The sequence below is a fragment of the Lampetra fluviatilis genome, unplaced genomic scaffold, assembly GCF_964198595.1.
Source record: "Lampetra fluviatilis unplaced genomic scaffold, kcLamFluv1.1 SCAFFOLD_488, whole genome shotgun sequence".
NCBI classification, from domain to species: domain Eukaryota; kingdom Metazoa; phylum Chordata; class Hyperoartia; order Petromyzontiformes; family Petromyzontidae; genus Lampetra; species Lampetra fluviatilis.
In genome coordinates this window covers 60,159-73,970 of record NW_027621190.1, presented here as the reverse complement: position 1 = coordinate 73,970, position 13,812 = coordinate 60,159, and the positions used below count along the sequence as shown (strand labels likewise).

Genomic DNA, 13,812 nt, shown 5'->3' with positions numbered 1-13,812 from the left:
TGAGTGTGGTGGTGAGTGTAGTGGTGAGTGTGGTGGTGAGTGTGTGGTGAGTGTGGTGGTGAGTGTAGTGGTGAGTGTGGTGGTGAGTGTAGTGGTGAGTGTGGTGGTGAGTGTAGTGGTGAGTGTGGTGAGTGTGGTGAGTGTGGTGGTGAGTGTGGTGGTGAGTGTGGTGGTGAGTGTGGTGGTGAGTGTGGTGGTGAGTGTGGTGGTGAGTGTGGTGGTGAGTGTAGTGGTGAGTGTGGTGAGTGTGGTGAGTGTGGTGGTGAGTGTGGTGGTGAGTGTGGTGGTGAGTGTGGTGGTGAGTGTGGTGGTGAGTGTAGTGGTGAGTGTGGTGGTGAGTGTGGTGGTGAGTGTGGTGGTGAGTGTAGTGGTGAGTGTGGTGAGTGTGGTGAGTGTGGTGGTGAGTGTGGTGGTGAGTGTAGTGGTGAGTGTGGTGGTGAGTGTAGTGGTGAGTGTGGTGGTGAGTGTAGTGGTGAGTGTGGTGGTGAGTGTAGTGGTGAGTGTGGTGGTGAGTGTGGTGGTGAGTGTGGTGGTGAGTGTGGTGGTGAGTGTGGTGGTGAGTGTGGTGGTGAGTGTGGTGGTGAGTTTGGTGGTGAGTAGTGGTGAGTGTAGTGGTGAGTGTGGTGGTGAGTGTAGTGGTGAGTGTAGTGGTGAGTGTAGTGGTGAGTTTGGTGGTGAGTAGTGGTGAGTGTAGTGGTGAGTGTGGTGGTGAGTGTGGTGGTGAGTGTGGTGGTGAGTGTGGTGGTGAGTGTGGTGGTGAGTGGTGGTGGTGAGTGTAGTGGTGAGTGTAGTGGTGAGTGTAGTGGTGAGTAGTGGTGAGTGTAGTGGTGAGTGTGGTGGTGAGTGTGGTGGTGAGTGTAGTGGTGAGTGTGGTGGTGAGTAGTGGTGAGTGTAGTGGTGAGTGTGGTGGTGAGTGTGGTGGTGAGTGTAGTGGTGAGTTTGGTGGTGAGTAGTGGTGAGTGTAGTGGTGAGTGTGGTGGTGAGTGTAGTGGTGAGTGTGGTGGTGAGTGTAGTGGTGAGTGTGGTGGTGAGTGTGGTGGTGAGTGTGGTGGTGAGTGGTGGTGGTGAGTGTAGTGGTGAGTGTGGTGGTGAGTGTAGTGGTGAGTGTAGTGGTGAGTGGTGGTGGTGAGTGTGGTGGTGAGTGTAGTGGTGAGTGTTGTGGTGAGTGTGGTGGTGAGTGGTGGTGGTGAGTGTGGTGGTGAGTGTAGTGGTGAGTGTAGTGGTGAGTGTAGTGGTGAGTGTGGTGGTGAGTGGTGGTGGTGAGTGTGGTGGTGAGTGTAGTGGTGAGTGTGGTGGTGAGTGTGGTGGTGAGTGGTGGTGGTGAGTGTGGTGGTGAGTGTAGTGGTGAGTGTAGTGGTGAGTGTAGTGGTGAGTGTAGTGGTGAGTGTGGTGGTGAGTGGTGGTGGTGAGTGTGGTGGTGAGTGTGGTGGTGAGTGTGGTGGTGAGTGTGGTGGTGAGTGTAGTGGTGAGTGTGGTGGTGAGTGTGGTGGTGAGTGTGGTGGTGAGTGGTGGTGGTGAGTGTGGTGGTGAGTGTGGTGGTGAGTGTGGTGGTGAGTGTGGTGGTGAGTGTGGTGGTGAGTGTGGTGGTGAGTGTGGTGGTGAGTGTGGTGGTGAGTGTAGTGGTGAGTGTGGTGGTGAGTGGTGGTGGTGAGTGTGGTGGTGAGTGTGGTGGTGAGTGTGGTGGTGAGTGTAGTGGTGAGTGTGGTGGTGAGTGTGGTGGTGAGTGTGGTGGTGAGTGGTGGTGGTGAGTGTGGTGGTGAGTGTGGTGGTGAGTGTGGTGGTGAGTGTAGTGGTGAGTGTGGTGGTGAGTGTGGTGGTGAGTGTAGTGGTGAGTGTGGTGGTGAGTGTAGTGGTGAGTGTGGTGGTGAGTGTGGTGGTGAGTGGTGGTGAGTGTAGTGGTGAGTGTGGTGGTGAGTGTGGTGGTGAGTGTGGTGGTGAGTGTAGTGGTTAGTGTGGTGGTGAGTGTAGTGGTGAGTGTAGTGGTGAGTGTAGTGGTGGTGAGTGTGGTGGTGAGTGTGGTGGTGAGTGTGGTGGTGAGTGTGGTGGTGAGTGTGGTGGTGAGTGTAGTGGTGAGTGTAGTGGTGAGTGTGGTGGTGAGTGTAGTGGTGAGTGTAGTGGTGAGTGTGATGGTGAGTGTGGTGGTGAGTGTAGTGGTGAGTGTGGTGGTGAGTGTAGTGGTGAGTGGTGGTGAGTGTAGTGGTGAGTGTGGTGGTGAGTGTGGTGGTGAGTGTAGTGGTTAGTGTGGTGGTGAGTGTAGTGGTGAGTGTAGTGGTGAGTGTAGTGGTGAGTGGTGGTGGTGAGTGTGGTGGTGAGTGTGGTGGTGAGTGTGGTGGTGAGTGGTGGTGGTGAGTGTGGTGGTGAGTGTGGTGGTGAGTGTGGTGGTGAGTGTAGTGGTGAGTGTAGTGGTGAGTGTGGTGGTGAGTGTAGTGGTGAGTGTGATGGTGAGTGTGGTGGTGAGTGTAGTGGTGAGTGTGGTGGTGAGTGTGGTGGTGAGTGGTGGTGAGTGTAGTGGTGAGTGTGGTGGTGAGTGTGGTGGTGAGTGTGGTGGTGAGTGTGGTGGTGAGTGTGGTGGTGAGTGTAGTGGTGAGTGTGGTGGTTCCTGACCCCACGTGACCCTCATGACTTCCGTGACCTCCAATGACCTCCCGTTACCTCCCGTGACTCCCGTGCTTCCCCGTGACCCCCGTGACCTCTCGTGACCCCCGTGTGACCCCTCTGTGACCCCGTAGGAGCGCCACCACGTGCAGCAGGAGATGGAAGTGAAGAGAAGCGACCTGGAGCAGCAGAGGCAGCGAGTCAACCACTTGAAGGCAACAACCACCACCACCACCACCACAACCACCACAACCACCACCACCACAACCACCACCACCACAACCACCACCACCACCACCACAACCACCACCACCACCACCACCACAACCACCACCACCACAACCACCACCACAACCACCACAACCACAACCACCACCACCACCACTACCACAACCACAACCACCACCACTACCACCACCACCACAACCTTCATAGCCACCACCACCACAACCTTCATAGCCACTACCAACCACCACCACAACCATCATAGCCACCACCAACCACCACCACAACCATTATAGCCACCACCAACCACCACCACCACAACCATCATAGCCACCACCAACCACCACAACCACAACCATCATAGCCACCACCAACCACCACCACAACCACTACCACAACCATCATAGCCACCACCAACCACCACCACAACCATCATAGCCACCACCACCAACCGCCACCACCACAACCATCATAGCCACCACCACCAACCACCACCACCACAACCATCATAGTCACCACCAACCACCACCACAACCATCATAGCCACCACCAACCACCACCACCACAACCATCATAGCCACCACCAACCACTACAACCACAACCATCATAGCCACCACCACCAACCACCACCACCACAACCATCATAGCCACCATCAACCACCACCACAACCATCATAGCCACCACCACCAACCACCACCACCCCAACCATCATAGTCACCACCAACCACCACCACAACCACAACCATTATAGCCACCACCAACCACCACCACCACAACCATCATAGCCACCACCAACCACCACCACCACAACCATCATAGTCACCACCAACCACCACCACAACCACAACCATTATAGCCACCACCAACCACCACCACCACAACCATCATAGCCACCACCAACCACCACCACCACAACCATCATAGTCACCACCAACCACCACCACAACCACAACCATTATAGCCACCACCAACCACCACCACCACAACCATCATAGTCACCACCAACCACCACCATCATAGCCACCACCAACCACCACAACCACAACCATCATAGCCACCACCAACCACCACCACAACCATCATAGCCACCACCGCCAACCACCACCTCCACAACCATCATAGTCACCACCAACCACCACCACAACCATCATAGCCACCATCAACCACTACAACCACAACCATCATAGTCACCACCAACCACCACCACAACCATCATAGCCACCACCAACCACTACAACCACAACCATCATAGCCACCACCACCAACCACCACAACCATCATAGTCACCACCAACCACCACCACAACCATCATAGCCACCACCAACCACTACAACCACAACCATCATAGCCACCACCACCATCCACCACAACCATCATAGCCACCACCAACCACTACCACAACCATCATAGCCACCACCACCAACCACCACCACCACAACCATCATAGTCACCACCAACCACCACCACTACCACAACCATTATAGCCACCACCACCAACCACCACCACCACAACCATCATAGTCACCACCAACCACCACCACAACCACAACCATTATAGCCACCACCAACCACCACCACAACCATCATAGCCACCACCACCAACCACCACCACCACAACCATCATAGTCACCACCAACCACCACCACAACCATTATAGCCACCACCACCAACCACCACCACCACAACCATCATAGACACCACCAACCACCACCACAACCACAACCATTATAGCCACCACCAACCACCACCACAACCATCATAGCCACCACCACCAACCACCACCACCACAACCATCATAGTCACCACCAACCACCACCACTACCACAACCATTATAGCCACCACCACCAACCACCACCACCACAACCATCATAGTCACCACCAACCACCACCACAACCACAACCATTATAGCCACCACCAACCACCACCACAACCATCATAGCCACCACCACCAACCACCACCACCACAACCATCATAGTCACCACCAACCACCACCACAACCATTATAGCCACCACCACCAACCACCACCACCACCACCACAACCATCATAGACACCACCAACCACCACCACAACCACAACCATTATAGCCACCACCAACCACCACCACAACCATCATAGCCACCACCACCAACCACCACCACCACAACCATCATAGTCACCACCAACCACCACCACTACCACAACCATTATAGCCACCACCACCAACCACCACCACCACAACCATCATAGTCACCACCAACCACCACCACAACCACAACCATTATAGCCACCACCAACCACCACCACAACCATCATAGCCACCACCACCAACCACCACCACCACAACCATCATAGTCACCACCAACCACCACCACAACCATTATAGCCACCACCACCAACCACCACCACCACAACCATCATAGACACCACCAACCACCACCACAACCACAACCATCATAGCCACCACCAACCACCACCACCACAACCATCATAGTCACCACCAACCACCACCACAACCATCATAGCCACCACCACCAACCACCACCACCACAACCATCATAGTCACCACCAACCACCACCACAACCATTATAGCCACCACCACCAACCACCACCACCACAACCATCATAGACACCACCAACCACCACCACAACCACAACCATCATAGCCACCACCAACCACCACCACAACCATCATAGCCACCACCACCAACCACCACCACCACAACCATCATAGTCACCACCAACCACCACCACAACCATCATAGTCACCACCAACCACCACCACAACCATCATAGTCACCACCAACCACCACCACAACCATCATAGTCACCACCAACCACCACCACCACAACCATCATAGTCACCACCAACCACCACCACTACCACAACCATTATAGCCACCACCACCAACCACCACCACCACAACCATCATAGTCACCACCAACCACCACCACAACCACAACCATTATAGCCACCACCAACCACCACCACAACCATCATAGCCACCACCACCAACCACCACCACCACAACCATCATAGTCACCACCAACCACCACCACAACCATTATAGCCACCACCACCAACCACCACCACCACAACCATCATAGACACCACCAACCACCACCACAACCACAACCATCATAGCCACCACCAACCACCACCACCACAACCATCATAGTCACCACCAACCACCACCACAACCATCATAGCCACCACCAACCACCACCACCACAACCATCATAGTCACCACCAACCACCACCACAACCATTATAGCCACCACCACCAACCACCACCACCACAACCATCATAGACACCACCAACCACCACCACAACCACAACCATCATAGCCACCACCAACCACCACCACAACCATCATAGCCACCACCACCAACCACCACCACCACAACCATCATAGTCACCACCAACCACCACCACAACCATCATAGTCACCACCAACCACCACCACAACCATCATAGTCACCACCAACCACCACCACAACCATCATAGTCACCACCAACCACCACCACCACAACCATCATAGTCACCACCAACCACCACCACTACCACAACCATTATAGCCACCACCACCAACCACCACCACCACAACCATCATAGTCACCACCAACCACCACCACAACCACAACCATTATAGCCACCACCAACCACCACCACAACCATCATAGCCACCACCACCAACCACCACCACCACAACCATCATAGTCACCACCAACCACCACCACAACCATTATAGCCACCACCACCAACCACCACCACCACAACCATCATAGACACCACCAACCACCACCACAACCACAACCATCATAGCCACCACCAACCACCACCACAACCATCATAGCCACCACCACCAACCACCACCACCACAACCATCATAGTCACCACCAACCACCACCACAACCATCATAGTCACCACCAACCACCACCACAACCATCATAGTCACCACCACCACCACCACAACCATCATAGTCACCACCAACCACCACCACAACCATCATAGCCACCACCACCAACCACCACCACCACAACCATCATAGTCACCACCAACCACCACCACCACAACCATCATAGCCACCACCACCAACCACCACCACCACAACCATCATAGTCACCACCAACCACCACCACAACCATCATAGCCACCACCACCAACCACCACCACCACAACCATCATAGACACCACCAACCACCACCACAACCACAACCATCATAGCCACCACCAACCACCACCACCACAACCATCATAGCCACCACCACCAACCACCACCACCACAACCATCATAGTCACCACCAACCACCACCACAACCATCATAGTCACCACCAACCACCACCACAACCATCATAGTCACCACCACCACCACCACAACCATCATAGTCACCACCAACCACCACCACAACCATCATAGTCACCACCAACCACCACCACAACCATCATAGTCACCACCACCACCACCACAACCATCATAGTCACCACCACCACCACCACAACCATCATAGTCACCACCAACCACCACCACAACCATCATAGCCACCACCACCAACCACCACCACCACAACCATCATAGTCACCACCAACCACCACCACCACAACCATCATAGCCACCACCACCAACCACCACCACCACAACCATCATAGTCACCACCAACCACCACCACAACCATCATAGCCACCACCACCAACCACCACCACAACCATCATAGACACCACCAACCACCACCACAACCACAACCATCATAGCCACCACCAACCACCACCACCACAACCATCATAGCCACCACCACCAACCACCACCACCACAACCATCATAGTCACCACCAACCACCACCACAACCATCATAGTCACCACCAACCACCACCACAACCATCATAGTCACCACCAACTACCACCACAACCATCATAGCCACCACCACCAACCACCACCACCACAACCATCATAGCCACCACCACCAACCACCACCACCACAACCATCATAGTCACCACCAACCACCAGCACAACCATCATAGTCACCACCAACCACCACCACAACCATCATAGTCACCACCAACTACCACCACAACCATCATAGCCACCACCACCAACCACCACCACCACAACCATCATAGCCACCACCACCAACCACCACCACAACCACAACCATCATAGTCACCACCAACCACCACCACAACCACAACCATCATAGACACCACCAACCACCACCACAACCATCATAGTCACCACCAACCACCACCACCAGCACAACCATCATAGTCACCACCAACCACCACCACAACCATCATAGTCACCACCAACTACCACCACAACCATCATAGCCACCACCACCAACCACCACCACCACAACCATCATAGCCACCACCACCAACCACCACCACAACCACAACCATCATAGTCACCACCAACCACCACCACAACCACAACCATCATAGACACCACCAACCACCACCACCAACCACCACCACCACCACAACCATCATAGTCACCACCAACCACCACCACAACCATCATAGCCACCACCACCAACCACCACCACCACAACCATCATAGTCACCACCAACCACCACCACCACAACCATCATAGCCACCACCACCAACCACCACCACCACAACCATCATAGTCACCACCAACCACCACCACAACCATCATAGCCACCACCACCAACCACCACCACCACAACCATCATAGACACCACCAACCACCACCACAACCACAACCATCATAGCCACCACCAACCACCACCACCACAACCATCATAGCCACCACCACCAACCACCACCACCACAACCATCATAGTCACCACCAACCACCACCACAACCATCATAGTCACCACCAACCACCACCACAACCATCATAGTCACCACCACCACCACCACAACCATCATAGTCACCACCAACCACCACCACAACCATCATAGTCACCACCAACCACCACCACAACCATCATAGTCACCACCACCACCACCACAACCATCATAGTCACCACCACCACCACCACAACCATCATAGTCACCACCAACCACCACCACAACCATCATAGCCACCACCACCAACCACCACCACCACAACCATCATAGTCACCACCAACCACCACCACCACAACCATCATAGCCACCACCACCAACCACCACCACCACAACCATCATAGTCACCACCAACCACCACCACAACCATCATAGCCACCACCACCAACCACCACCACCACAACCATCATAGACACCACCAACCACCACCACAACCACAACCATCATAGCCACCACCAACCACCACCACCACAACCATCATAGCCACCACCACCAACCACCACCACCACAACCATCATAGTCACCACCAACCACCACCACAACCATCATAGTCACCACCAACCACCACCACAACCATCATAGTCACCACCAACTACCACCACAACCATCATAGCCACCACCACCAACCACCACCACCACAACCATCATAGCCACCACCACCAACCACCACCACCACAACCATCATAGTCACCACCAACCACCAGCACAACCATCATAGTCACCACCAACCACCACCACAACCATCATAGTCACCACCAACTACCACCACAACCATCATAGCCACCACCACCAACCACCACCACCACAACCATCATAGCCACCACCACCAACCACCACCACAACCACAACCATCATAGTCACCACCAACCACCACCACAACCACAACCATCATAGACACCACCAACCACCACCACAACCATCATAGTCACCACCAACCACCACCACCAGCACAACCATCATAGTCACCACCAACCACCACCACAACCATCATAGTCACCACCAACTACCACCACAACCATCATAGCCACCACCACCAACCACCACCACCACAACCATCATAGCCACCACCACCAACCACCACCACAACCACAACCATCATAGACACCACCAACCACCACCACAACCACAACCATCATAGACACCACCAACCACCACCACAACCATCATAGTCACCACCAACCACCACCACAACCATCATAGCCACCACCACCAACCACCACCACCACAACCATCATAGTCACCACCAACCACCACCACCACAACCATCATAGTCACCACCACCAACCACCACCACCACAACCATCATAGACACCACCAACCACCACCACAACCACAACCATCATAGACACCACCAACCACCACCACCACCACAACCATCATAGCCACCACCAACCACCACAACCACAACCATCATAGCCACCACCACCAACCACCACAACCATCATAGTCACCACCAACCACCACCACAACCATCATAGCCACCACCACCAACCACCACAACCATCATAGCCACCACCAACCACCACCACAACCACAACCATCATAGCCACCACCACCAACCACCACAACCATCATAGCCACCACCAACCACCACAACCACAACCATCATAGCCACCACCACCAACCACCACAACCATCATAGCCACCACCAACCACCACCACAACCATCATAGTCACCACCACCACCACCACCACAACCATCATAGTCACCACCAACCACCACCACAACCACAACCATCATAGTCACCACCAACCACCACCACAACCATCATAGCCACCACCAACCACCACCACCACAACCATCATAGCCACCACCAACCACCACCACCACAACCATCATAGTCACCACCACCACCACCACCACAACCATCATAGTCACCACCAACCACTACAACCACAACCATCATAGTCACCACCAACCACCACCACAACCATCATAGTCACCACCAACCACCACCAACAACCACCACCAACAACCACATTCACCACCAGCACAACCATCATAGCCACCACCAACCACCACCACCACAACCATCATAGTCACCACCACCACCACCACCACAACCATCATAGTCACCACCAACCACTACAACCACAACCATCATAGTCACCACCAACCACCACCACAACCATCATAGCCACCACCAACCACCACCACCACAACCATCATAGCCACCACCAACCACCACCACCACAACCATCATAGTCACCACCACCACCACCACCACAACCATCATAGTCACCACCAACCACTACAACCACAACCATCATAGTCACCACCAACCACCACCACAACCATCATAGTCACCACCAACCACCACCAACAACCACCACCAACAACCACATTCACCACCAGCACAACCATCATAGCCACCACCAACCACCACCACCACAACCATCATAGTCACCACCACCACCACCACCACAACCATCATAGTCACCACCAACCACTACAACCACAATCATCATAGTCACCACCAACCACCACCACAACCATCATAGTCACCACCAACCACCACCACAACCATCATAGTCACCACCAACCACCACCACAACCATCATAGTCACCACCACCAACCACCACCAACAACCACCACCAACAACCACATTCACCACCAGCACAACCATCATAGCCACCACCAACCACCACCACCACAACCATCATAGTCACCACCACCACCACCACCACAACCATCATAGTCACCACCAACCACTACAACCACAACCATCATAGTCACCACCAACCACCACCACAACCACAACCATCATAGTCACCACCAACCACCACCACAACCATCATAGTCACCACCAACCACCACCACAACCATCATAGTCACCACCAACCACCACTACAACCACAACCATCATAGTCACCACCAACCACCACCACAACCACAACCATCATAGTCACCACCAACCACCACCACAACCATCATAGTCACCACCACCACCACCACAACCATCATAGTCACCACCAACCACCACTACAACCACAACCATCATAGTCACCACCAACCACCACCACAACCATCATAGTCACCACCAACCACCACCACAACCATCATAGTCACCACCAACCACCACCACAACCATCATAGTCACCACCAACCACCACCACAACCATCATAGTCACCACCAACCACCACCACCACAACCATCATAGTCACCACCAACCACCACCACTACCACAACCATTATAGCCACCACCATCAACCACCACCACCACAACCATCATAGTCACCACCAACCACCACCACAACCACAACCATTATAGCCACCACCAACCACCACCACAACCATCATAGCCACCACCACCAACCACCACCACCACAACCATCATAGTCACCACCAACCACCACCACAACCATTATAGCCACCACCACCAACCACCACCACCACAACCATCATAGACACCACCAACCACCACCACAACCACAACCATCATAGCCACCACCAACCACCACCACCACAACCATCATAGCCACCACCACCAACCACCACCACCACAACCATCATAGTCACCACCAACCACCACCACAACCATCATAGTCACCACCACCACCACCACAACCATCATAGTCACCACCAACCACCACTACAACCACAACCATCATAGTCACCACCAACCACCACCACAACCATCATAGTCACCACCAACCACCACCACAACCATCATAGTCACCACCAACCACCACCACAACCACCACCACAACCACATTCACCACCACACAACCACCACAACCATCATAGACACCACCACCACAACCATCATAGCCACCACCACCACCACCACAACCATCATAGTCACCACCACCACCACCACCACAACCACATTCACCACCACACAACCACCACAACCATCATAGACACCACCACCACAACCATCATAGCCACCACCACCACCACCACCACAACCATCATAGTCACCACCACCACCACCACCACAACCACATTCACCACCACACAACCACCACAACCATCATAGACACCACCACCACAACCATCATAGCCACCACCACCACCACCACAACCATCATAGTCACCACCACCACCACCACAACCACATTCACCACCACACAACCACCACAACCATCATAGTCACCACCACCACCACCACCACAACCATCATAGTCACCACCACCACCACCACCACAACCACATTCACCACCACACAACCACCACAACCATCATAGCCACCACCACCACCACCACCACAACCATCATAGTCACCACCACCACCACCACCACAACCACATTCACCACCACCACCACCACAACCATCATAGTCACCACCACCACCACCACAACCACATTCACCACCACAACCACCACCACCACAACCACCACCACAACCACAACCACCACAACCACCACCACAACCATCATAGTCACCACCACCACCACCACAACCACATTCACCACCACACAACCACCACAACCATCATAGCCACCACCACCACCACCACCACAACCATCATAGTCACCACCACCACCACCACAACCACATTCACCACCACCACCACCACAACCATCATAGTCACCACCAACCACCACCACAACCATCATAGCCACCACCACCAACCACCACCACCACAACCATCATAGTCACCACCAACCACCACCACCACAACCATCATAGCCACCACCACCAACCACCACCACCACAACCATCATAGTCACCACCAACCACCACCACAACCACAACCATCATAGTCACCACCAACCACCACCACAACCATCATAGTCACCACCACCACCACCACAACCATCATAGTCACCACCAACCACCACTACAACCACAACCATCATAGTCACCACCAACCACCACCACAACCATCATAGTCACCACCAACCACCACCACAACCATCATAGTCACCACCAACCACCACCACAACCATCATAGTCACCACCAACCACCACCACAACCATCATAGTCACCACCAACCACCACCACCACAACCATCATAGTCACCACCAACCACCACCACTACCACAACCATTATAGCCACCACCATCAACCACCACCACCACAACCATCATAGTCACCACCAACCACCACCACAACCACAACCATTATAGCCACCACCAACCACCACCACAACCATCATAGCCACCACCACCAACCACCACCACCACAACCATCATAGTCACCACCAACCACCACCACAACCATTATAGCCACCACC

At 53.9% G+C, this 13,812-nt stretch overlaps 1 protein-coding gene across 1 annotated transcript in view; it reads left to right on the top strand.

Annotated features, from left to right (window-relative positions):
- Nucleotides 1-2,729: 2,729 nt before the first annotated feature.
- LOC144954915 (uncharacterized) overlaps nt 2,730-13,812 on the top strand; it is a gene marked incomplete at its 5' end in the record, with an annotated part of 47,114 nt that continues 36,031 nt past the window's right edge. The window contains one exon of the mRNA XM_078885290.1: nt 2,730-2,810. Within this exon, the coding sequence (XP_078741416.1) occupies nt 2,730-2,810 (81 nt within the window). The remainder of the gene's footprint in view (nt 2,811-13,812) is intronic.